We start from the raw sequence: 26,975 nt of genomic DNA, 5'->3' as shown, positions 1-26,975 counted from the left end.
GTTTTCTCCTCTTTACTATTGAGGTTATTATTTACATACATTAAAACTCACCAATTTTAAATGTATAGTTTAATTTTGGTAATCGTGTACAGGGTGTAACAACTGCTACCATCAAGACATAGAACGATCACACCACCTTAAAAAAGTTTTCCATTCCCTTTGCCCAAGTTCCGTTTTGAGACCCTCGAGTTTTATGGTCTTCTCTAACATTGACTCTGGGTGATTTTAGGAAAGTCACTTTACTCACTGGGTATGTTTCTGCTCTTGTAACATGATGAATGTAGGAATAGATTTATTCCTAGAGGCTCTTTCAATACTTTCACAAAACAAGAGTATCGGGCGAGGGCTGGTATCTCAGCCTTATGTCCCCGTTCTTGATAGAGCATATGCAGGTGGCTGACCCTAGTGGGTAAAAAGCCTGTGGTGGCATCGAAGTTCCCCAGCCTCTTTTGCTAATGTGTAACGTTTTATTATTATTATTATATTATAACGTTTATAATATGTTTAACGTTTACTAAGCGCATCAGTTTCCTCATCTGCAATATCAGAGAACAAATAGGCATATGGGCATGTACTTCCAAAGAGTTCGCTAGAGGGCGCATTCGAGACCAGGAAGTTCTAACGCCTGTCGTACAACCGCGACTTTAAACGGCTCTGCTTTACGGCAACCTGCTTCCGCCGTAAAGCGCCGTGAGCGACCTCGCGTGAGTGAGTGGAGACAAATTCCAGGTGGGAAACGCGGCTCTTGAAGGTGGGCGACCTTGACGTTTTTGCTATGGGCAAACGCGGGAGCCGGAGCCAGAGCCAGCTGCTTAACACCCTGACTAAAAAACAGAAGAAGCATCTCCGGGATTTCGGCGAGGAGCATCCCTTCTACGACAGGTATGGAGGGGCACTGCCGGGACCCGCGGTGGCCTTGGCTTTTCCCGGGTTGGGTCCGCCGGTCTCCCTGGGGATCCGGACACGGCGACCCCCCGCACTTTCCCGGCGGCCTTGGAGGATTCCGGCGGCATCCCGCCTGAGATGGGACTCTTAGTGGGTCTTCCTGCCTTTTGTTGAGCCATTAGTTTTATGCTAGACCGCACGCCCCTTGGGGGGGGGGTCTGTTTTTGTACTGTCAGGGGTTTTCTAAGATTGATTTTGATGTTTGGGGTTTTTAAAGAATTGCTTGGGCCCTTCGACATCACTGATTTATCCCGTTACAATGAGGAAACCGGTGTATCGGTAGTTGTTTCCATTGAGTGTCCAGACTCTCAGCGACGATCTCACCCGTCCCTCCACCTCGGGCCGCCACATCAGCACTTGGGGACACTGTAATTAAGAAATGTGCTAGAAAAGGTTTCTTATTTGCTAAATTGAAGCTTCTTTCGGATGAGAGCCAGGTACTGTGTTTGTCATCGTGACGTTGTTAAACTTTTCATTTGTCAATTATTATCAGTTCGTTACATTCTTAGAATCCCTGTTCAAGAGCGTACATAGTTTTTACATGACTATAGTTATGTATTTATAATGGTACATTCTGCCTTTTTCATTTAAAGTTGTGTCATTGCGGGCACCTGGGTGGCTCAGGTCGTTGAGCGTTCAACTCTTGATTTCTATTCTGGTGGTGGGATCGAGCCTTGCATGGGCTCTATGCTGAGCATGGAGCCTGCTTAAGACCCTCTCTCTGCCCCTCTCCCCTGTGCGCGCTCTCTCTGTCTCTCTCTCTCTCTCTCAAATAAAATAAAGTAAAATAAAATAAAGTTGTATTAGTAGACTTTTTACTAGTTGTACATGCAAGTAGAGTTTAATATTACTTGTTTCTTCTCAGGGTTTCAGGAAAGGAGGCAAAACCACAGATTTATCAACCGGTAATGCTTTATGTTTTTTTTTATACTAGTGGGCTCTGGGTTGTTTTCAGATTATGTATAATAATAACTAAGTCTGGCTACATTTCTACTCCTTTCGATTTTAGATGTAAGCTATTATTTTAGTAGTGTGTGGTTTTGAAGGCAGATGTCTGTTAAAATACCATTGTGATAACTAATATAGTAACCAGAGTTCAAAACTCCTGAGAAATTAGCCTGTTCGAACCTGTTAGGGAGGCTCACCAGAGGGCTCTTGGTGAATCCTAAAGGAGTATCTTGTTCACTTAACATAAAAGGAGCCACAAACAGTGCAAACTGAACAGAGGTCCTAACTCATTACAACAAACTAAAAAAAAAAAACAACCCACTAAATTCTTTTGTCGTATTGTAATTTTCCTGTCATTCTTTTCAATGTGCCAAATATCTGACACACAGATTAGTTCTCCTTCTGGGGCGCCTGAGTGGCTCAGTCGGTTAACGTCTGACTTCGGCTCAGTTCATGATCTTGTGATTCCTGAGTTCCAGCCCCACCTCAGGCTCTGTGCTAACAGCTCGGAGCCTGGAGCCTGCTTTTGATTATCTGCCTCCCTCTCTGCTTCTCCCCTGCTCATGCTCTGTCTCTCTCAAAAATAAGTAAACATTAAAAAAATTATAAAAAAATGTTTCGTTCTGATTATAATCTAAAGCTTTGCTTTTAGTCAGCTTTCTTCCCAAGTGGAACATTAGCAGTTCAAAGAAGAAAAAAAAATTCTAGAATCATAGCCAGACTAGCTTTTTTTTTTTTTTTTTTTTACAAATAGTTTATTGTCAAATTAGTTTCCACATAACACTCAGTGCTCATCCCCACAAGTGTCCTCCTCCATGCCCATCCCCCCTCCCCCCACATCCATCAGTCCTCAGTTTTTGTCAGCATTCAAGAGTCTCTCATGGTTTGCCTCTCTCCCTTTCCCCCACCATTTCCCCCCTTCTTCTCCCCCTTGTTCCTCCATCAAGTTCCTCCTAATCCTCCTATACGTGCAAACATATGATATTTGTCCTTCTCTGCCTGACTTATTTCGCTCAGCATAACACCTTCAAGGTCCATCCATGTTGCTACACATGGCCAGATTTCATTCTTTCTCATTGCCATGTAGTATTCCATGGTATAGATAAACCACATCTTCTTGATCCATTCATCTGTTGATGGACACCTAGGCTCTTTCCATGTTTTAGCTATTGTGGAGAGTGCTGCTATGAACATTGGGGTACATGTGCTCCTATGCCTCAGCATTTCTGTATCCCTTGGGTAAATTCCTAGCAGTGCTATTGCTGGGTCATAAGGGACTTCTATTGTTAGTTTCCTGAGGAACCTCCACACTGTTTTCCAGAGGGGCTGTACCAGTTTACATTCCCACCAACAGTGTAGGAGGGTGCCCGTGTCTCCACATCCTCGCCAGCATCTAGAGTTCTCTGATTTGCTCATTTTAGCCACTCTGACTGGCGTGAGGTGGTATCTCAGTGTGGTTTGGATTTGTATTTCCCTGATGAGGAGGGATGCTGAGCATCGTTTCATGTGTCTGTTGGCCATCTGGATGTCCTCTTTGGAGAAGTGTCTGTTCATATATTCTGCCCATTTCTTCACTGGGTTGTTTGTTTTTCGGGCGTGTAGTTTGCTGAGTTCCTTATAGATTCTGGATATTAACCCTTTATCTGATATGTCATTTGCAACTATCTTTTCCCATTCCGTTGGTTGCCTATTAATTTTCTGGGTTTCCTTGGCTGTGCAGAAGCTTTTAATCTTGATGAGGTCCCAATCATTTATTTTTGCTCTTGATTCCCTTGCTTTTGGGGATGTGTCAAGTAAGAAGTTGCTGCGGTGGAGGTCAAGGAGGTTGTTTCCTGCTTTCTCCTCTAGGGTGTTGATAGTTTCCTGTCTCACGTTCAGGTCCTTTATCCATTTTGAGTTGATTTTTGTGCATGGTGTGAGAAAATGATCTAGTTTCATTCTTCTGCATGTTGCTGTCCAGTTCTCCCAACACCATCTGTTAAAAAGGCTGTCTTTTTTCCATTGGATATTCTTTCCTGCTTTCAGACTAGCTTTTTAAAATAACTTTGTTGGGGCACCTAGGTGGCTCATTTGGTTAAGCATCCAACTTCAGTTCAGGTCATGATCTCACGGTTCATGGGTTCGAGCCCTGCATCAGGCTCTGTGCTGACAGCTAGCTCAGAGCCTGGAGCCTGCTTCAGATTCTGTATCTCCCTTTCTCTCTGACCCTCCCCTGCTCACGTTGTCTCTCTGTCTCTCAAAAATAAATAAAAAATTAAAAAAAAAAAAAACTTTGTTGCTGGACATGCTTGAATAGATAGAATTGCATGTTTAGAGAAAAGCTAATTTTATGAAAGTCTGAACTTGTTATACTTTTGGTCTGATGATAACAATCATAGGGTGGAAACAAGAATAATAATGTTTGTTTCAAAAATTCCCATTTTCCTTTTAGTCAGAGAGTTCAGATACTTCAGGTTCTGAAAGTGAAGCGGAGAGCGAACCAGAACAAGTTTCTGGGTACCACAAACTACTCGCCACATTAAAGAATGTTTCCGAGGAGGAGGAGGAAGAGGAGGAGGAGGAGGAGGAAGAAGAAGAAGAAGAAGAAGAAGAAGAAGAAGAAGAAGATAGTGCTGGAGGTGAGGCAGAAATGGACGATGATGATGGTGATAGCGATGGCAGTGTGGACGAAGGGACAGCAGCAGGCTCTGCCGAAGTGGAGGAGAGTAAGTGTCTGGTGTGGGCTCATCCTCTTTGTTGGGACAGATGGCCTCAAGGGCACAGTGCCCTTACTGTGTGAGTTGGGTGAAAGTACGTGGAACCAAAGCAGAGACCCCCTAACCTTGTTGCTTCAGTGGTTTCTTTGAGAATCTGATGAAAACACAGGACCCTCTGGCCAGAAAAATGCAGAAGTAGTATTTTTGCTTATAATTTCCAGGTCTTTCATTTAACTTCAGTTAAAGTTGTTTTTTTTTCTCATTAAACTACCCCTCCTTGCCTAATTTTATTTTATTTTTTTATATTTAAAAATATACTTTTTATTTATTTATTTATTTTTTACAAATAGTTTTTTTGGATTCAGAGGAAAGGGGACATAATAATTATGTTTTTGTGACGGTCTTAAAGAGACCGTTGTCCCTCCCTTAGAGAAACCAGATTTAGTAGAAGACAGACATAAAAATACACCATTTTCAAGCAGCAGAGTTGTACGTGACAGCTGCTTGTAGGGCCCAGTGGTTGCATGCTGTTGGTATAAATGGGGGAAGGCTGCAGAGAGCAGCTGAGACAGGAAGTTTGAAGGAATGCTCTCACTCCGACTTCTGGGTGACTTTTTTCTTATAGCTTTAAAACCAACTTTATTGAGGTATGATTTACATACGAACAGGTGTACCCATCTTAAGTATACAACTTGGAGTTTGACAAATGTATACACCTGTGTTATCCTCACCAAAATCAAGGTTGAGAACATTTCCAACACTTCCCAAAACATGTCTTCTTGTCCATTTATAGTCCGTTTCCCCTTCTGGCATCAGGCAATCACCACCCTCTTTCTTTCACTACAGATTAGTTTTACCTGCTCTAGAAATTCATTTAAATAGAAGCATACAGTATGTACCCTATTGGGTCTGGCTGCTTTGGCTCTTCATGTTTTTGTGGTTCAATCATGTCGTTCATGTATTAGAAATTCATACTACTCGAATTTGTATTGGAATAATATCCCATTGTCAGTGTATCTAAGTAGCTTTTTATATCTCACTGTCTTAAGGCCTATTTTCGTTACAGCTGTATTTTTCTGAGGTGTCATTCATCATTTGTAGTATTTTAATTCATCAGTTTTACTGGGATAAAATTTATTGCCTCAGACTTGGGGGGCTTTTTATTAAAAATCCTGTTTTAGATTTTTAAAAATGAAAATTTTGTGAGTTTTTTTTAATTATAAAAGTAATATATACTTTAAAAATTTAAGAGGGTCATATATTTAACATTTATCTCTACTACCTTGGGATGAACACCTTCGCATTTTCTGTAACCTTCCAAATTAATTTTTTATGGATATAAGTGTGAGTATAAGTATGTACAGTGTATATACACTCATAATGGTCTCATACACTTCTGTAATTTACTTTTTTTCTTTAATAGAATACCACAGTCCTTTTCTCCATGAATAATTGTGGATTCATATTAGCTTCTTAATTACACAGTATTTCATTGTAAGTGATATGTGATAACTGAATTAATGCTCCATTGATAGAAAAGGGTAAAATCAATTTTCCTAGTTATTTCTGGTCATTGTCAGTGCTGCGTTAAACATCCTTACGTGTCCATCTTAGTGTGTTTTGTCCAGTTATCATCTTACAGTAAATTCCTAGAGCTGGAAGGAGGTCAGTAGTCAGGCTTAATTTTGAAACTTAAGCCTTCCACCTGAATTTGTGTTAATGTAAATAATAGTAATGAACATCAGTGTTGATTTAGGCTAAGGACTTAAATTTTACTGGTCCACGGAAGTATAATTATATTTATGGATAAATAATTGTATAAAATGTTTCTCAAAACGATAGGTCCTGCTGACCCTGAGGGAAACAATGGGGATGGGCCACTTGGCACATCACAAGAGTCCCCCGAGGAGTTTACAGACGCAAAACATGAGTCACTTTTCAGCCTGGAAACCAATTTTCTTGAAGAGGAAAGTGGAGGCACGTGTTGTCTGAACGTATCACAAGGTCAGAGCACAGTGTGTGTTATTTGATTTCACCAGGAGCTTACCATGGAGGTTGTGAGCTAGCACACCACGTTAAATCTCTAGTTACTGGCATGAGCAACAATAAAAACAGGTTAGCAGCTCCATCTAGAGCTGGAAAGAAGTAACTTCTCGAAGGCATTTTGTGGTTTTCAGTGGCTGGGCAGTGTCGGGGATCAGGAGGCTCTTCAGTAGGACAAACAGCCTACAAGTGAGTGTAGGGGCGGCCAGTTCCCCAGGTCCCGTGTCGCCACGGTTGGGGTCAGGGGAAGACCTCTGATTTCCTCCCTAAGCAGAGAAAGAAGAGAAAGGAGAAAAATATTTTACGCTTTTCTCTCTACCCTTCACTTGTTCTTTGTAATTGGAGCAGGAATTTTCCAGATATGTAAGACTCAGGACTGGCTAATATGATTGGCCCCTTAGAGGCCAGAAAGCTCCATCCTGTCTCTCCAGTCTCTCAGCCTCTTGGTTATGCCTCTGTCCCAGTGACAGTGACTTGGACAAGGCCTGCCTATGGTAGGTGTAGGCAGGTCTCTGCTGTCTCTCTCAGCTCCACTTTCTCAGCCTGTGCCTGGCGGACAAGTCAGGTTGGTCTCCTTCTTTGTTCTGACTGCCCTTTTCTGCCCCATTGCCTCCCCGTGGGGGAGGGACAGAGAGAGAGAGGTCAAAAGAATCCCAAGCAGGCTCTGCACTAGATCTCACAAACTTCGAGATCATGACCTGAGCTGAAATCGAGAGTCAGACGTTTAACTGACTGAGCCACCCAGGTGCCCCAGCTTTTCAGAGTGGGACCAGAAGACAAGGTTGGGTAGGAGCTCAGAGGACTGAAGATAAGCCTGAGTACAGGTGCTACTATTTGGATCATTTGTTCAATTCAGTTGAGTGTGGAGCATTTCTCTGTGTCCTGCAATGCGAGATAAATCAGACATGGAACCTGCTGTCAGGGAGCTTACCATCTACTGTATGAGACCAGACTGCACTTATATGCGTTGCAGTGGGTGGGTAGGCACGGGCGGGGGGGTGGGGGGGGGTGCTGTCTGTAGGGCACCGAGGATGGCCTGTTAGTGGAACCAGCACTCAGCCTGGCACAGTAGGCTCCAGGGCAATATTTATTGTGAGTCAGGACATAACATTAAACATTAGTATTCGGACATACAAAAATGAGGTGAAGGAAAGAATAGGATTTTTAATCGAAGGAACCCCACAGTGGCAGAAGAGTTTGAGGGCCGTATAATTCAAAAATTACACGGGAAAGGTAGATGGGAGGTGTACCTCCTGCAGTGCCCCACATTTCAGACTGAGAAGTTTCTTCAAGGGTTTTGAGCTGGGAAGTAAAGCGATTAGAGAAGTGCTTTAGGAAAGGAAATCCGTTAGAAACGTCTGAGCTGGGGGAGAGGGTGGGGAAAGTAGATGGGAGAAAGGATGAGTTAACATAGTGAAAAAGTATGTGTCATTTAGAGGGAAGACCAAAAAAATACCTGTTTTCTCCAAGTGTTCTGACATTCTGGATTTCTGAATTAGATCCATTTCTACAACACGTGAACAAAGAACTGAAAGAAAAAGAAATTCAAGCTGTTGCCACAAATCCCAAAACTACTCACCAGCTAAAAGTAAGTGTTGCTTGGCCATCCAGTCACAAAGGAAGTAAAGCTCCAAGTAAATCAATGGTCTTGGGTTTTGGGGGGCCTCCCCTGATGTCGATACATGCTGGTGGTAGATGGCTTGACAGGGGAGCATGACCTAGGAAGGCTGGGAGAGCCTAGGGGGCGCAGGGGTGGCTAGAAAGGCCCGGGGAAGCTGGAGTGTGGGAGCCAGAGAAGAGTGGCTTTGGAGGTAGGTACACCAGGGTTTAGACCAGCATCTGAGAGGTGCTGTCGCATAACCTAAGGCAAGTTAAGCTACCTTTTTGACCTTCAGTGTTCTCACCTGTTAGAGGGCGGCAGTAATGCTTATTTCAAGGTGAAGTAATTTAGTTTACTGACTGATACATTGATGTGTTGAATAAAACAGCCACTGCTGCTATTTGTTTGAAATATGTGAGATACATTCACAACTAAGTTACTCAGATGTAGAGCAGTTTTTACTTTGTGTTTTTTGTTGCTCACCAGTTAATGCTGTTTCTAAGAACTGGTCATCCTTTTTTAATTGAAATTTTTATTGAGATAATAATTATAGATGCAATTGTAAGAAATAAAAGACATCCCTCATGCCCTTTGCCCACTTTCCCCCAATGATAACATCTTGCAAAACTGTGATATAGTATCAGGGCCAGGAAATTGGCATTGACATGCTCTTCTGTCTTATTCAGCTTTCCCCAGTTTTGCGCCTACTCTTTTGTGTTTGTGTTTAGTTCTGCACCGTGTTAAGTCCCCCCGTCCACCACCAAAGTTAAGATGCAGAACATTTTCAGCACTATAAAGATCTCTCTTTTTCCCTCTTGCCCTTTTAAAACCACACCTCCCTTCCTCCCCCCAATTCCTAATCCTTGGGAATCCCTGTCTGTTCTCCATTCTACAATTTTGTCATTTCAAAAGTGTTATGTAAAAAGAACCCTGGGGTACCTGGGTGGCTCAATCAGTTACGCATCTAACTCTTGATTTTGACTCAGGTCAGGATCTCATGGTTTGTGAGATTGAGCCCTGTGTGGGGCTCTGTGCTGGCAGCATGGAGTCTGCTTGGGATTCTCTCTCTTCTCTCTCTGCACCTCCCTTGTGTGCACGCACTCTGTCTCTGTCTCTCTCTCTCTCAAAATAAATAAACATTAAAAGAAAAAAAAAAGAAGAATCCTACAGATTGGCCTTTTTCACTTTGCATAATTCCCTGGAGATTCATCCCAGTCATTGGTGCATAGATCCAATATTGATGCCTGGGTGGCTCAGTCAGTTAAGTGTCTCACTGTTGATTTTGGCTCAGGTCATGATCTCACAGTTTGTGAGATATAGTGCAGAGCCTGCTTGGGATCCTTTCCCCCTCTCTCTGCCACACCCCCACTATCATGCAGAAGTCTGCTCTCTCCCCCAAAATAAATAAATAAACTTAAAAATAAATAAACTTACTGCTGACATCATTCTTTTCTTTCCCCCTACCCCCCTTCCCCCTCCCCCCCACCAAGATCGGCAATTTTGTTACTGTGCAAAAATTTCCAAACTTGTATCTCACAAAAATATACTTTAGATTTTAATAGCTATGCCTCAAGAAAAAAAAATTCCATGTCCAAGTAAATTTGGAAAGCTTTAGGTTAATAAAGTAGAACAGAGTCTTGTCATAGGATTCATCAGAACCTTTTGTATCTAATATACATTGTGACTCTCCTGGAGAGGATTAGCTTTTGTGATGTTTACCAAAGTTATTTGACCATGGAGCCCTTTCTTTTCTGCAGTGAATTTTGATTCCCTATAACATATTCCACAGAATAGTTTGGGACAACTGATGTAGTGAAGAGTTCAGGCTGGAAGTCAGAACCTTGGGCTCTAGCTCTCAGCCCTGTTCTCTCCTGGATAAAGTTTGTCTGAATCATATAATCTCTCTGAAGCTCAGCTTTCCTAAATTGTAAGAAGAGCATTATAGCCTCCACCTTGCAGGGTTGTTGGTTAGGATTAAATGAAATCATCTTATAAATCAGAATTGTATGAATTAGGAATTGTGTGAATGCAACACAGTATAATGCATTTCTAACTTAGCTCTTGATCTCTTTCCTAGTGGCCCATATTGGGCCAGCTTGTCTTTTCATCCAAGTTTCAGAAGTTGGAAACATTTAAACCATCAAAGGACATTGACTTAAAGTCACTTCATCTCCGGAAGCCTCTGGAATCCACCTGGACTAAGACCAACAGCCAGTTCCTCTCTGGTTCCTCCAAATCAAGTAGCCCCTTCACACCCCTCCAGAAAGAGCTCTTCTTAATTATGAATTCTTACCAGGACCTTTTCTACCCAGAAAGGACTGCCCTGAAGAATGGGGAGGAGATCCGCCATGTGTACTGCTTGCATGTAATAAATCATGTCCTCAAAGCCAATGCCCAGGTGCTTGGTAACAATAGCAGACGTCGCAGCCAGAAACTTGGAGTGGGTGACGATGATGACTTCAGAGACCAAGGGCTAACAAGGCCCAAGGTGAGTGGCAGCAGGAGAACTTTGTTCACAAGAAGGAGGCTGTGAGGCACTGCCATATACGTGCCTGGCACTTAGCAGGTACTCGGGTATTTTAATGATGTGAATATTGGAATAATGAGTGAGCCCAGGAGTGAGCACATTAGATGGACCAGGTAGTGTCAGAGCCGTACAGTAGACAGCTCAGTGGACTGTTTTTAACTGTGGATTTGTGGATTCAACTGGAAACTTGTGAGTCACAGGTACTTGATAGTTTTCCTTAAAGATAACCCTGAACATGTGTAAATGACACTCCATTATAGATCTCTTTGTGATTGTCACAGCTGGATGGAACCTTAGTAAGCCTTTTATCCAATCCCTGGATGTTAAAGCTACAGACAGAGACCCAGATTCATAGAGGACCTCGCTAACGAGGACCAGGGATGCTGAAGTAGCAGAGATGGGATGAGAACCAAGGTTTCTCTTCACTGAGCCACACACATATGTAAACCTTGGAAAACAGAAATTCCTATTTTTCCATTATATAAGTTATTGCCGCCTAAAATGATGACATTTATGTGGGTTCCTAAGCCCAAGTTCCAGTTGATCTGGGGGCTTTGGTAGGAAATGCATGTTAGTTGTGCCCACATTACTCATATTGAGTGGCTACGTCTTGTGTTGTCCATTTCCTATACCACTTTAGCCTATATCCCTCCATATTGAAGAATCTAAAAAGATTTTTTAGATTGGTAGTTTCTGAGTTTAATAAGATTCTGGGGTGCCCGGGTGGCTCAGTCGGTTGAGCATCTGACTTTGGCTCAGGTCATGATCTCACAGTTCGTGGCTTCGAGCCCCGTGTCGGGCTCTGTGCTGACAGCTCAGAGCCTGGAGCCCGTTTCAGATTCTGTATCTCCCCCTCTCTCTAACCCTCCCCTGTTCACGCTGTCTCTCTCTCTTCCTCTCTCTCAGAAATAAATTAAAAAAAAAAAAAAGTTAAAAAAATGTCATTAATAAGATTCTAGGGTTTAGTACGGTAGTGCATCTTAGACATTTCTTGGTCCAGCCCTCTACTTGAAAGCTGGAGAAACTGAAACCTGGACGCTTACGTGGTGTGGCTGCTAGGACAGTAACGTGGCCCTCTTCAGTCTTGGGCCCTCACTGCTGCACCGCACCAGTCTGAATCACGACACCTCTCCAGATGTGCTGCTTCCCTTTCTGGGGAACTGTCTGAGTCTTGGACACAAGTATTATAGATTTATCTGTTTCCATTTAGAGTCTTAGAGAAGAATGAGGCAGATTAATAGTGAAGCACATCTAGAATTTGATGAATTGTGTCATCTGGTGGGCTGTTTACGTTGTTGATATTTACAGAAGGCTAGTTAGAAATTTATCATTTATCAAGCATATTCTGATTTCGTTCTCAGCAGTTATAACTTTAAGCATTTTTGGAAATGTTTGGAAAACTAAGTCCTATATTTCCCATTGAAATATCTTATTTCAGAAGTGTTTCATCATCATTTCTGAAAAATGTACTAGAGAACATTCTAGAAAAGTAGTGATTCATTAATCCTTTTCCTTACCAGCTTTATTTGTTCTCTACTTATTACATCTAATTCATTTATTTACTCGGTGTTTATCCTTTGGAGCTTATGGGTAAAAATACTAAAGTTCTGTGAAAGATAGAAATGACTCACGTTCCTTGTCACTTGTATGTTTATATTGGGTTTTGCTAGTGGGCAGCTGTTATAGGCATTGACTTAATCCTGAAAGGTATTTCCACATTCTGGTTGAGAATTGCCTTCTGTGGGGCCATGAACTTAAAAGTCCACAAGACATGGTACTGTGGATATGAGAGGTGCTCAGCTTCTAGTACTGAGCCAGGTCCTGTACAAAAGGGGTGATCTAGGGCTCAGCCCTTTCAGAGGCTGCTCTACAGAGGGTTGGTCAGCTCCATGTCCTCAGCAGACTGACCTGCAGCTGCCGATCCTTCCCCTGGTCCCACCAAGTCTGCTGTGGCTTCCTCCACAGGTGCTGATAGTGGTGCCCTTCCGGGAAGCTGCTCTGCGGGTGGTCCAGCTCTTTATCAGCCTCCTCGAGGGTGACAGCAAGAAGAAGATAATCGTGAGCAACAAAAAGAGGTTTAAGGGAGAGTATGGCTCTGATCCTGAGGAGAGACCACCCAACCTGAAGAGGCCTGAGGATTATGAAGCTGTGTTTGTAGGCAACATCGATGACCACTTTCGGATCGGTAATTCTTCCTCATCAGAACTCAGACCCCAAGGGACCTATAGTGTGAGGTTCTCATGGCCAGAGGCTAGAAGCCTGGAATTAGGCATTCTCTTAGTGGTTTGAGATGTCCTCCTAACAGGGCTAGGGTACGTTCGAGACATCTTGTCTGCCAGGGAAGAGAGTTTTGCTTGGCTAATGGGGCGGATGCTTGCCTAAGGGTGGAGCATCTCTGAAGCTCTATATAAAGACACGTGTACATTTACAACAGAAATGTCTCAGCACACCCATAGCTAGTAGTTGATGCTACAGGGGAGTTGGAAATGATGCGAGCTGAGTGGGCCTCTCAGGGGAGGCTGAATAAACTGAGTGTCTGTGCATAATGGTGGGCTTCCCTCCTACTGGCCATGTGGAGTGCCTACCCCTGAATTGTCTCCACTCAGGACTTACCAACTGCCACCCGACTTGTTACGTATTTGCTTGTCTTTCATTCAACTCCCATTTACTTGGTTGCTTGTATATTAATAGAGTAATGTTCTTATGGAAATTTTCATTAGTCACATAAGCTCATTCGACAAACATTTATTAAGTATCTGTTGTGTGCCAGGTACTGTTAGGAAGCTAGGGACATAGAAATTAAAGTTATGGTTCCTATTGCTAAGGAAATCCAGTCTCATGGGAAAACAATACAGAATGATAATGATGAGTACTAATCAGAGGATGCAGTGGATGTTCTGGGAGTGTTTAAAGCAATTTCTGTACTCCGGATGAGGACAGGATAGTTAGGAAGGCCTCCTGTGGCTGCCATTTATAGAAAGTTACAAAGGGGTGGTCAACATGGAGCGAAAGGTTTCAGACAGGAAACTGCATGTGCAGAGGCCTTAGGGTGAACAAGCCAGGCGAGACCCAAGATGTATATAGATTTCAGCAGGGCTGGAGTGTCAGGTACAGCGGGACAACAGGTGATGTTTAGTTTTACTTTTTTTTCTTTAATGTTTATTTATTTTTGAGAGACAGAGCATGAGCAGGGGAGGGACAGAGAAAGAGGGAGACACAGAATCCAAAGAGGGTTCAGGCTCCGAGCTGTTGGTCGAGGCTGATGTGGGGCTCAAACCCACAAACCATGAGATCATGACCTGAGCCAAAGTTGGCCACCCAATCGACTGAGCCATCCAGGTGCCCCGAGAGTTGATGTGTAGTTTTAAACATGTGAAAGTGTCCTGCAAGCTGCTGATATGTCAGTTTTGAGCTCAGGAAAGAGATGTGGGCTGGAAGTACAGATCTTTGCGGAGGTGATGTTACAGTTGTGGTTGGTGAATAAATTTGCCCATTTATTATCCATATACTTTATAGAGTGAAAGTAGAACTTAGAGCCAAATCAGGGATTTGTGGAAGAGCTGTTTGGATCTGGAAAGATAGATATGGGCCAGGTCAGGCATAGAAGCGGAAGTGAGTGTTAAAAGAAATTGATACCACCAGTGAGGAAAAGAACATTTCAAGCAAGATGTGTTCAACATGCTGTTTTATGCATTTGTGACAAGAAACAAAGTGGCATTGAGTTACTGACCTTGGCAGGAGTCATTTCAGTGGAATGCTGAGAAATGAGCCAGATTGCAATGCATTGAGGAATGAGTGGGAGATTTCTAAGGGGAGACCATCCTCTGGAGTGGTTTGACCCTAAAGGAAAAGAAGAGAACAAGAGCTAGATGGGACCATAGACTCAGGGAGGGATGCTTGTTATTATTTTAGTAAGTAAAGCAATTTGAACATGGTTATGTACTAAGGGGAAAGATGTGAAGGTACAACATGCATCAGAGGGTGAAAGCTAATGGCTTGGTGGGAACTAATGAACTGATGTGCACTTGGCTGTTTTGTGTAGGAGTGGCAATCCTTCAGAGGAGCATCCGACTCTATGCCCCCTTTTACTCCTCCGACATCCTCATTGCCTCCCCGCTGGGCTTGAGGACCATCATTGGTGGAGAAGGAGAGAAGAAGAGAGATTTTGACTTTTTGTCTTCTATTGAGCTTCTCATCATTGATCAAGCCGACATTTACCTGATGCAGAACTGGGAGCATGTCCTGGTAATGGTGGTCATTTACATTTAGAGTGACAAAGTTCACATATAGGGAGAGAGGAAGCTCTGTGGTTTAAGTCTTTATTTTTTTTAATATTTATTTTTGATAGAGAGGATGCATGTGAGTGGGGGAGGGGGAGAGGTAGAGAGACAAAGACAAAGAATATAATATGAAGCAGGCTCCGCACTGTCAGCACAAAGCTCTACATGGGGCTTGAGCCCACAGACTATGAGATCATGACATGAGCTGAAGTCAGACACTCTTATCGACTGAGCCACCCAGGCGCCCCATTGGTTTAACTCTTAAAGTGTTATTTAAGGCAAAATGAGAACTCAGTTTGGACATGGAAATGTTTCACATTTTCCAGTTTGAAAAAGCCTTTTGCCCCCTTTTCTACCCACAGATTGGTCAATAATTAAAGAAATTAAAGAAATAAAAACTCTTATCCGTATTTTCATATCTCCAGCAAAGATTTCTTCCCTTGAAAGGTCACTTCTGCGAGTGACCACACTTGAGTGTGGCTGGTTGGTAGGTTGGTTCATTTTAACCAGGAACGTGTTTACCTAACATAATTCTTCTTACCATTTATGCTCATTTTTTTCTTGTTTGGCCTTCAGAGGAAATAGGAAACATTGCTCATGTGTGATCTTGTTTTACAGAGAAATGTAGGAGGTTTTTATCTTCTTGCTGTAACATATGCTGTAATTTTGTTCTCCTTCCCTACATACTTTGGTGTTGTCCCATTTTTCCTTTGTAACAGCCTTTATCACAGAACCATAGGTTTGGTTTTTATAGGCATATGAGGACTCGCTTCTGTAATCCCAGGGCTTGTAGGAAGGTTTGGGTAGATAAAGGGAAGCATTTACTCATAAAAGAGGGAATACATTTATAGTACTTGTTATCCATTACTATAGATTTCCAGGTGAAGATATAATAAAGATAGAAAAGGCATGTTGATGATTGAGTCATATTTTTTAATTTGAGGGAAAAGCAGGCGGTGGCTCTGGGGGATCTCCTAACGTGTGAGGACTAATCATTGAAGAATAATAGCTCTGTTTTCCATGTCATTTCTCTTACCCAAGTCTGGGATTACGGTAGCATTTCTGAAGTTCCTTTTATTTTTTTTTTTTTATTTTTTTTTTTTTTACATTTGTGTAATGTCTTTATGCAAGACAATGGAAAAGTTATGAAATAATACTTCTATTCTTACATGAATTAGCTCATTAAGTTGGTTGTTACATATTTCCATCTGTCATGTTTGTCGCTTTCTTTTTATTAAGACTTCATTTTTTTGAGAGCAGTTTCAGGTTCATAGTAAAATTGAGAGGAAGGTAGAGATTTCCTCATCCCCCCACACCAGATTGGTACATTTGTTACCATTGATGAGCCCACACTGACATATCATTATCACTTAAAGCCTATAGCTTACTTTAGAGTTCATTCATGTTGTACATTCTATAGGTTTTGACAAATGTATAATGACAAATATATCATCCATCGTTAGGGTATCACACAGAGTAGTTTCTTTGCCCTAAAAATCCTATCTTCCATCTATTCATCCTTCCCCCAACCAACCACTGGTAACCACTGATCTTTTTACTATCTCTACAGTCTTGCGTTTTCCAGAATGTCTTGTTGTTGGAATCATACAGTACATAACTGTTCATATTGGCTTCTTTCACTTAGTAATATGCATTTTAGTTTCCTCCATGTCTTTTAATGGCTTGATAGCTCATTTCTTTTTACTGCTGAATAGTTTTCCACTGCATGATATACCACCATTTTTATTCATTCACCTGCTGAAGGACATCTTGGTTCCGCCCATGTTTGAGTGATTCTGAATAAAGGTGCTGTAAACATCCATGTGCATGTTTTTTGTAGACCTAATCCTTCAGCTCCGTTGGGTAAATACCAAGGAATGCAACTGCTGGGTCATATACTAAGAGTACATTTAGATTTGTAGGAAACCACCATATGTAATCCAAAGTAACTGTACCATTTTGCATTCCCATCTGAAGTTCCTTTTAAAGGAATATTCCTGTAGGTAGCATTTTGATCCTTTCTGAAAGATGCAAGAGGTAGCCAGTTTTAGCTTACCTTCCTGTTGGCAGTGTTCACCTAACTGGGCAGTTCACACCCATCTGAGCCTCGATTTTTCTGGTGTAATTTGGAAGTTGATTTGTATATACCCCATGGGGTTAATAAGATAGATTTATAAAATGCTTAGCAGTGCCCAGCAGGTATATCCAGGATAAAGATTAATAGTAGTGTTATTTCTGTTCAAAGCATTTGATGAACCACATGAACCTACTGCCATTGGATTCACATGGGGTGGACTTCTCTCGAGTAAGGATGTGGAGTCTCAATAATTGGTCCAAGTATTATCGCCAGACACTGCTTTTTGGGGCCCTGCAGGATGCCCAGATCAACTCCGTGTTCAACAAGTACTGTGTCAATCTGCAAGGCCAGGTGGGCGCTCTCCATGTTTCTCTGCGTCTCCCTGGGGCACTGTGTACTGTTTAGGTTATGAGACATAAAGAGAAGATGGCATTTGGTCAGCAGTGGGCATTGCCGGCCTCCTGACACTCTCATTGACTCCCGACAGGTGGCTGTGAAGAATGTCCCAATGACAGGCTCCATCAGCCATGTCCTGGTGCAGCTTCCACATGTCTTCCAGAGGATGGAAGCTGAAAACCTAGCTTCAGTGATTGATGACAGGTACCTGTCCCTTCCTGGTCCCATTGGACACTTGGGGGTCAGAGAGAGGAATTTGGCGTTGGCATACGAACTTAGAACTGGACTGTATGTTGATTTTACTGATTACCGTTTACCAGATGAGATGAGATAATTGAACCCGATCATCATTGACAGAAGAGGAAACTGAAGCCCAGAGAGGAACAGTGCCTTGCCCTAGTTCCCCAGCTGGTTGGTGGCAGCATTATTAGTGCAGATCGGGAGCCTTCCCATCAGACTGGGACATTTCCTAATTACATTACACTGCTTAATGCTGCAGAGTGTTTCATGTCAACAACTTAGTTTTAAGCCCTTCAGGGTAAGAACTAATGCCCAGAAGCAAACACTGAAACCTTTAAATATTCAACTCTAAGCCCTTCACCTTTTGCTTCCTGCAAACATAAAGGTTCCAGTGTGTTTAATTCTCTCTGTATTTTTCCTGTTTCCTCACTGTGTTGGTCAAGGGACTCATGGGAGTTGTTCAGTGATGATTTGTTGATTGATTGACAACAGAACAAATGAATGCATGAATGAGTGGTGTGCATGTGTACTTCTAGAATAATTCCCTGAGATATACTGGCATCACATCTATCTGTTACAATGAATAGCGTTAGCACTAATTTTTTTATTCTTATATAATCTCTTTGGGATGAGGTAAGCCATATTGGCCTTTTTGGGGAGGTAGAAGGAGATCGTGACTTACCCAGGGTAATCCAGTTAGTGGTGACACTGAGGGCTAATCTCTAGATCATTGACTTTGCTCTTTGCTTTTCCCAATCAGGTTTAACTTTTTTGTGAACAAGATTTTGCCTCAGTATCGTGACGCAGTCATGTCTCACACGTTCATCTATGTCCCCTCCTACTTTGACTTTGTGCGTCTCCGAAATTACTTCAAGAAGGAAGAACTGAACTTCACTCACATCTGCGAGTACACCCCGAAGTCTGGCGTCTCCAGGGCCAGACACTTCTTCCTTCAAGGAGAGAAGCAGTTTTTGCTCCTCACAGAGCGCTTCCATTTCTACAAAAGGTAAAATAGTACCAGGTTTTGAGTGTCCTCTCAGTAGGGGAAAATGCAGTGCACATCATGGCCTACTTCTGAGTGCACGGTAGGCTTTGCGGTGTAAGATCCTCTTCAGTCCACCTTTTGTAGAGGAGCCAGAGAGTTTTGGAACTGGACAGGCTCTTCTTGGTTGGTTGGTTGACTTTCTCCCAAAATGGGCATAGTTGGAAAACGTAGAAACAAATGAGTGACTACAGTATAATCTGTGTGTGGATCTGGAGTGGGTCTACACTACCCTCGGGGATACTTCTTGTAGCTGTGGTTTGTATACCTCAAGAAAGACATGACCGAGTTGAACAAGACTAGATAGCACAGTTGAAGTGACTGTCGGAAGGAGGGGGACCTGTCATGGAAGCACAAGCAAAATGTCAGGGCCTGTGTGGTCCATGGAGGCAGGGGCAGAGCACAAGGTCATTGTTCAGAAAGTTCCAGTGTGTCTTGACGGGGTACACACACACTTCCTAACCAAGGAGTCCAGGACTGAGGGGCCCCTTGTTTGCAGGAGGCAAATGGTAACGGGCTTACAGTTGAATATTTAATGATTTCAGAATTTGCTTTGCTTCCCCACGATGTGATTTTGACAAAACAAGTTGGACCTTTAAAAAAAATTTTAAGGTTTACTTATTTTTGAGAGGTGGTGGGTGGGTGAGGGGCAGAGAGAGGGAGACACAGAATCTGAAGCAGGCTCCAAGCTCTGAGCTGTCAGCACAGAGCCCAGCGTGGAGCTTGAACTCACGAGCCACAGGATCATGACCTGACCTGAATCATGAGATCAGACGCTTAACCGACTGAGCTACCCAGGTGCCCCTTGACTGGCCTTTTTTCAAAAATTCTAATTAGAGTGTTAGTAATGTTTCGCTTTCTGTTACTGCTTGCAACCTTTTATGCCCCTAGAAGTCAGGTATTTTGTTGTATTGCCACATCTGTCTGCTGCCAAATGAAAAGCCCTTTTTAAAACCCTTATCTATAGAGAGATGGAAAGTTACATCCTATTATCTCTTCTTTCCTGATTTGCAATAATGTTCAGTGAATTTATGTTTTGCCTTTACTGTTTGATTACTTCTCAGTCACATATACTGCTGAAGGCCACTTTTTCTCAGAGAGTCTTCTAGGCTTTAGAGCATATTTGATGATACACATTGGCATTGCTTTGCTTTTTAGTTTATGCTTATGTTAGGATGTGCTTCCCAGATGTGTTTTTTTAATTTTTTTTGAATTTTTTATTTATTTCTGAAAGAGAGAGAAGTGTGAGCAGGGGAAGGTCAGAGAGAGAGAGAGAGAGAGAGAGGGAGATACAGAATCTGAAATAGGCTCCAGGCTCTGAGCTAGCTGTCAGCGCAGAGTCCGACGCGAGGCTTGAACCCACAAACCGCGAGATCATGACCTAAGCCGAAGTCGGACGCTTAACCAACTGAGCCACCCAGGCGCCCCGCCCCCAGACATGTTCTTGTTACCAAGATGGGGAGGGAGGACTCTAGCAGCCCACCAGGGCTGAAATGACATGACATGACCTCTTTGGGTATTCTGCTGATGAGGTGATCTGTGAGTGGAGAGAGGAGAAATGGCTACATTTGTGTTCCCTGGGCTCCATTCTTGGCCACCGACACAGGGCTGTTTGGCCAAAGAGTGCTGATGAATATTGGCATCATTATTTGCTTTGTTCTAATAAGTTGTTGTTTTCATTCACATTGGAAAGTGATATTTTAGGGGAGATTGCACTCGGCAGGTCTTAAGAGCCCTTAGTTTTCTATCATCTTGACACATGACAGCAAGCCTTTTAAGTGAAGTGGATGAATTGGACAGTTTCCCAGTATGATGGTCTATAACGAGTATGAATTAAGCTGGGGGAAGACTGCTCTCAAATAGCAGCTTTTCAAGGAGAGGGCATGATGTTTTAAGAGCAGCACAGTCCGCTGGCTTACACCACTGGATGTACCAAACTGTTTTTGCCCCCGAATCACTATAAAGACAAACCAAGCATGTACCACTTGCTTTACACCCTGGACCAGGTTCAGGGGTATATCCTGTCCTGCACTGAAGATGACTAGAAAAATAATGTGCTTCAGTGTTCTGTACCTGCTAATTTTCTCAAAGTTTCCAACTCTAGATATTTTTGCTTGAAAGGTCACCAAAGTGATGATATCTGCAGTGCCTTTGTGATTTGATTTGACCTTGGGAAAGGTACACACATGCTAAACTTTAGTATGCAGCTCTGAAATTCTGTATTTATCTTCTCTATGGAAGTAGGCAGTGTTAGAAATATCACTGCTTTTTTGTGAGCTAGCAGAACATTTTTAACCAGAAGATAATTCATTATTTGTGGGGATTGGGGCATGAAACCAGTTGAATCTTAGGATTGGACAGGCCTTTGGTCATGGTGGCCCAGCTGAGGATGGGGTGCTTCACTGCCCTTTCTGTGAGCTTTATCAATGGGGTGCCACAGCAGGGAGAATTCTCAACCAGGGCCCAGTCAGAAACTCTGGAGATGGGATTTATGGGGTTGGAAAAGGCTGCTGGGCCTTTTTTTTTTTTAATGTTTATTTTTGAGAGCATGAGCAGGGAAGAGGCAAAAAGAGAGGGAAGGAGCAGAGAGAGAAGGAGACACAGAATCCAAAGCAGGCTCCAGGCTCCAAGCTGTCAGCATAGAGCCTGACACGGGGCTCAGACTCACGAACCATGAGGTCATGACCTGAGCCGAAGTCAGACCCTTAACCGACAGAGCTACCCAGGCATGCGGGGGTATTTCTGAGTACCCACAGCCCTTACATGAGAATCCCTAGTTCTGGAAGTAGCAGACCCTGTGTATAGACAATGTGGAGGAGCCAGCCTTTCAAATCAGCCGTGGGTGCCTCATTTATCTTTCGCAGTTGGGAGGTGAAGTAGACATCTGGAATGTCTTTTGTCCTTAGTTAAAGTTCCCATCCAGCCATTCTGTCATATTGCTAGGGGTCACTGAAGACCCAAAACCTGTAAAAGGGAGGAATAAGGGAGGGGAAGGGATGCTGAAGATTATGGAGAATCAACAGTAACTGTCCCTCTGAAGAGGCCTTCACCACAGTCACTATTTCCAGGAGATACCTAGTCTATTGCGGGAGATTGAAACTGAGAAAGACTTTCTTAGTTTTTAAATACAACACTTATGGAATTGGTTTTGTTGTTTTATAAGTACTCTGATTCTAAGAATGTTATACAATTACCGTAGAGAAGTTGGAAAATCTAGGTTGAAAAAAAGAAAATGGAATCTCACTGCCCTGATATTAATAGCCATTTTGGTGTGTCTTTTTTTTACGTGAAAAATATGTGCACATGTACAAATGTGCACACTGTGCACCTACACAGACATACACACTATTTGTTTTAAAAACTAAATTGGGATTCTACTGTACTTGTTGAGATTTTTTTCTTTTATGTGATTTATGTGCTTACTGAAAAAGAGTTTTAATATGTTAACACTTTGGCATATGTATTTGTATATCATGGGTGCATTTTTAAGTTGACATATATGGCTCTATCATGTCCTCCCTTCCCCCAATTTTTTATTTGGAAAGGTTTCATTTCACAGGAAATTTTAAGACTGTAATAGTGAACATCTATAACTCCTTTTGCTTGGACTTCACCAGCTGTTAGCATTTTGCCGTATTTGCACGCACCCCTGTTCACTGTCTTTCCCTCTCTCTGTCCATTCACATCTTATTTTTCCTTTCTGAACCATTTATAAACAAGTGCAGGGTCTTCCTGTCATTGAACCCCTAAATCTTTCAGCATGTAGTTCCTAAAAACAAGAATAGTGTTTTATCTAACTACAATACTGTTATCATACCACTTGATATTATTATAGTAATGTCATCTGATATATAGTCCATATTCAAATTTTCCTTGTCCCTATGATGATCATTATAGCTGTTTCACCCTGTAATCCAGGATTCAGTTAAGGATCATACATTACATTTGGTTAATGTTTCTTTAGTCTATCTTAGTAGTTCTCAGCTGGGGGCAGTTTTCTTCCTGGAGACATTTTTTTTTTAATGTTTTTATTTCTGAGAGAGAGAGAGAGAGAGAGAGAGACCGTGTGAGCAAGGGAGAGTCAGAGAGAGAGGGAGATACAGAATCCGAAGCAAGCTCCAGGCTCTGAGCTAGCTGTCAGCACAGAGCCTGATGTGGGGCTCAAACCCACAAACCCTGAGATAATGACCTGAGCCAACGTCAGACACTCAACTGACTGAGCCACCCGGGTGCCCCCCTGGAGACATTTTTGGTAGTCAGAAATGGTCTCGTGCTTCTAGTGGATTGAGGCTAGGATGCTTCTGGATGCCCTAGAGTACAGAAGTTAGCCCCTAACAATTATCAGGTTCAATAGGTCAGTAGTGTGGAGCTTAAGAAACCTTGATCTAAAATAATTCTTACTTATTTTTCTTTGGCATTTTTTGAAGAGTCCAATCCAATTTCTTGTAGAATGTCCCAAAGTCTGGATTGTGTAATTGATTTTTTTTATTATTTAGACCAGTGGTTCCCAGACTTTGCTGTACATTAGAATCCCCTTGGGGAGCTTTTAAAGATCCAGATACCCAAGGCATACCCCAGTACCAATTAAATCCCTGTGTTTGCAGACGGGGCCGAAGCATAGATTTTTCAAGCACACAAGCAAACAGATGATTCATAGTGCAGTGAAGTTCAGAATTACTGACTAGATTAAACCTCTTTTGGTAAGAGCTCTACATAAGGGTATTGTATACATTCCACTGTTATTAAGAGGCACATAATGTCAGTTTATGTCATTTTTGGTGATATTAAGTGTAATCACTTGGTCAAAGTGTATCTGCTAGATCTCTTCATTGTGATGGTGCCTTTTCTATTCATAAGTAATCTATGAGGTGTGTATTGTGTCCTTTTAAATGGTACATAGTATGTTGTATGGCTGTATAAGTAGCTCAGTTCCCTTTTAATGGGTATATAGATTCTTAAAAAAATTTGTTCTGCTGTTTATATACAACAATGCCAAGAACATCCATATGCAGAGTTGGTAGCATAGCTGTCTGGTTATTTCATTAGGATAAATTTAGAGAGGAAAACTTATTAGCTCCAAAACTATACAATGAAAAATTTATTATACATTGCTACTTACTCGCTTCCTCTGTCTTCGCCGTATCTTCTCTCCCCCTCCCCAAAATACACAATAATTTATAGTCCATTAGCCTATTACCCCATGTGTTGCCAATGACTTGATAGCCAAAATGATACCTTAGTGTTTTAATGTCTTTTTCTCGCTTTTTCATATATTTGTTTGTAATTGTGAGTTGAATGTAGAGGTTGAGATCCGTAGTACTTATAACCAGGCATACCTCTTAGTCTTCAGGCCACTCGTGTGGGAGTTGTGAATCAAGTCAGGATTTGGTTATTACTGTAGCTGAGCGTCCATGCACCACAAACTTCACATTCCTCTAGCAGACAGTGCTTAGTGTGGGGCTTGGGGTGCCGGCGGGTCTTTCCTCAGGGTCCATCTTCTCTCAGCTTTCATCCAGCCCTGTGCCCCTGGGACAGAGGAGGGGTCTCTCCCCACTTGAACCCCCTCTGCAGCAGCAGGCTGCTCTTGCTTGTTATTCCCTGCACAGCTTGGGTGGGGTTAGGGTTCTGTCGGTGTGGTTGGGTGTGAGGTGGGCCCTGTTAATCCTGGGCTGTGGAGCTGGGGCCTGGTCAGCATTCCTGCAGCGCACTCTGTGGCAGCCAGCCCCACCTGGAGTCTGTAAGGGATCTTGGTAGGAAAGAGCTTCCTGCTTTTCCCACGGTGGTGGCAGACCTGTGCTTATGTCAGTGTAGGATCTGGGGCTGAATGGATTTTCTGCTCTTTCCCCGGGGACGGTCTGCTGTTGCTTTTTACCAGGTGTAAGTCTTGTGGTGTGGAAGCAGGGGTGGGGCTTTAATGCCCCAGCCCCAGCACTTGGTCTTTGCCCCTCTCTCAGCACTTTCAGACTTTTACTTCATATAGATATGGGTCTGGGAAGTGAGTGAGGTTTCATATCTGCACCAAGGAGTCTCTCTCAGATCTTCTGCCTTGCCTCCTACTTTTTTCTCCAGGACCCCCAGTGGAGGCCTAGGGAAGAGAACTCAGAGTGAATGTGAGCTAACGGAGTGTCCACCAATCCTAGGGATTCTGAACTGTCACGCAGGCCTACGCTTGCCCTTTAAGAATTTGTATAGCTGTTTTCTTGCTACCCATGTTCTTGGCAGCTGTCCTCTTCCATCTGTGCTCTGCCAGGAGTAAAGTCGTTCACATGTCCTGTCTTTTCAGAGGGGTTTGTCACTCTGGAATTCAGTCAGTGGTGGGCTGGCTCATGAGATCTGGTTGCCCATCTCTTCCCAACTCCCAAGTTTAGCAACAGAACATTGGTAGCTTGAAATTGGCCACGGTGGGAGTATTTACACCACAGAAACTGGCGATTGCTTCAAATCAGCACCCTCTCTTCCCCCCGAGAACCAATTATTAAACATAAACCAGTACACCATTGAATCAGTTCACCAGGTCGCCTTGTGACGTGTGCTGCCTAGGCTCAAGAAAAAGAACGTAGGTTATCTGGCTTTTTCTGGTTAGTGTGGAAGCAGGGCTCGCTTGAGTTTTCTACGTATAAAGCAGAAGTGGAACTCAGTATTTGCTTTTGTTTGTTTTGATAACTAGTGAGGTAGAACAGTGTACTCAAGTTCATTAGCCATTGGAATGCCTTCTTTATGGTGGTAATGTTGAAAAGCGAACCAAGTAGTGGATCGCAGTTACCATTTGGAAGACGAGGGTCTCAAGAGAGATCAGGACAATCCGTGGGATAAGAAGACAAGGAAAGCGGATCCTCTGCAAATAAAGTAGAATTCCCAAGTGAGTCTAATATCAGCAGTGTATGAGAGGGCTTTAGCAGGAAAAATCAGAACCTTGTCAACTGTAAAATCTTTTGTTATGGGGCCCTAGAGGGAATAATTGACCTGGACCCGAACCATAGGGTGAGTCCCTAGGGTCTGCATCCCGGGCACACACCCCCCCCCCCCCCCCCACTGTGTACAGCACTGCAGCAGGGGAGGAAGTGCACGAGCTGTTGAAACTAATTGCTTTTCCATAATGCCTGATGGGCCCTCAGGCAGGATTCTGTAAATGGGTGAATGTGGGACATCTGCCGTGGAGTTAGCACGTCTGCAGAGTGGCAAGAAAAGACCAATGCAAATGCCTTTACAGTCTATGCGGTTTATTTTACGTATTGGGTCCAACCTCACTGCCATTACAGAACATTCTGTTTTGCCTGATTATAATAAGGATAATGTTAAGTTGTAACTGTTTACTTTTAAAAATTTCTGTGACAGATCTTTACTCCTAGCCTTTTGTTCTTCCCCATCCTACCTCGGAACATCCAGAGTAGGCTCAAGAAATGCAAATTTATTTTATCACTATCTTAAGCCAAACATTAGGAATTCAAATTAAAATAACCTTTGGTCTGTTGGATGGTGGGCCATTATCTTCCTCCTTGAGCATGGAGCGGAGCGTGAGCTACGCGCCTGTGGAACTCTCTTCGGTAGCTTTTGCATAAATTTTCTCCAGTAGATATAGCCTCTCTTTCCCCTTCTAATAGGTATACCATAAAAGGGATCAGGAACCTGATTTTCTATGAACTGCCAACATATCCCCACTTCTACAGTGAAGTCTGTAACATGCTGAAAGCCACCAGCAGAGGGGAGGAAGCCACCTGGACTTGCACTGTCCTCTACTCCAAGTTCGATGCCCAGAGGTTGGCTGCTGTGGTTGGCGTGGAGCGGGCCGCGCAGATGCTTCAGTCCAGGAAGAACGTCCACCTCTTTATTACTGGAGAAAGATGAGAACTTCTTGGACAGGAATTGGTATTGGCCTGACACATAATGCTTGCTTCTGTGCCACTTGGACCCAATTCTGATCACTTATGCAAGAGAAGGACTACTACAGGAAGGAGCACCAGGCAGCATCATACCAGACTCTTCTTTCTTTTCAGGTCATGCGTCCCTGAAAAGTTCAGTGTAAACCAAATTTTGGGCATATCTTTCAGATCAGAAGGGGCCTCATAGAACTGTGAGAAGCTGGTAGAAGGAAAAAATTCTCCTTGTGAAACTTTTTGTAAGCCATAAATTCTTCTATTGTTATTTTATTCTCTAATTTATTACACTTGGTAAATTCTTTCA

The 26,975-nt window shown here is 42.9% G+C and overlaps 1 protein-coding gene across 2 annotated transcripts; it reads left to right on the top strand.

Annotated features, from left to right (window-relative positions):
- Window positions 1-550: 550 nt before the first annotated feature.
- Window positions 551-26,975, top strand: UTP25 (UTP25 small subunit processor component). Of its 2 annotated transcripts, XM_039230132.1 has the most exons (13): window positions 790-882; window positions 1,163-1,382; window positions 1,811-1,850; window positions 4,325-4,598; window positions 6,432-6,593; window positions 8,132-8,220; window positions 10,310-10,720; window positions 12,725-12,944; window positions 14,802-15,004; window positions 17,285-17,467; window positions 17,604-17,716; window positions 18,513-18,758; window positions 26,396-26,975. In XM_039230132.1, exons 2-13 carry the CDS (start codon window positions 1,372-1,374, stop codon window positions 26,637-26,639), a joined length of 2,196 nt encoding a protein of 731 aa, XP_039086063.1. In that variant the 5' UTR covers window positions 790-882; window positions 1,163-1,371; the 3' UTR covers window positions 26,640-26,975. The 2 variants fall into 2 exon arrangements, with proteins under 2 accessions (XP_039086062.1, XP_039086063.1); XM_039230131.1 differs by lacking the exon at window positions 1,163-1,382 and having other exon boundaries at window positions 551-882.

Source organism: Hyaena hyaena, unplaced genomic scaffold (assembly GCF_003009895.1).
Source record: "Hyaena hyaena isolate Hyena2069 unplaced genomic scaffold, ASM300989v1 scaffold_43, whole genome shotgun sequence".
In the NCBI taxonomy this organism is placed as follows: Eukaryota; Metazoa; Chordata; class Mammalia; order Carnivora; family Hyaenidae; genus Hyaena; species Hyaena hyaena.
The sequence above is the reverse complement of the archived record's forward strand: the minus strand, read 5'-3'. Positions and strand labels throughout refer to the sequence as shown.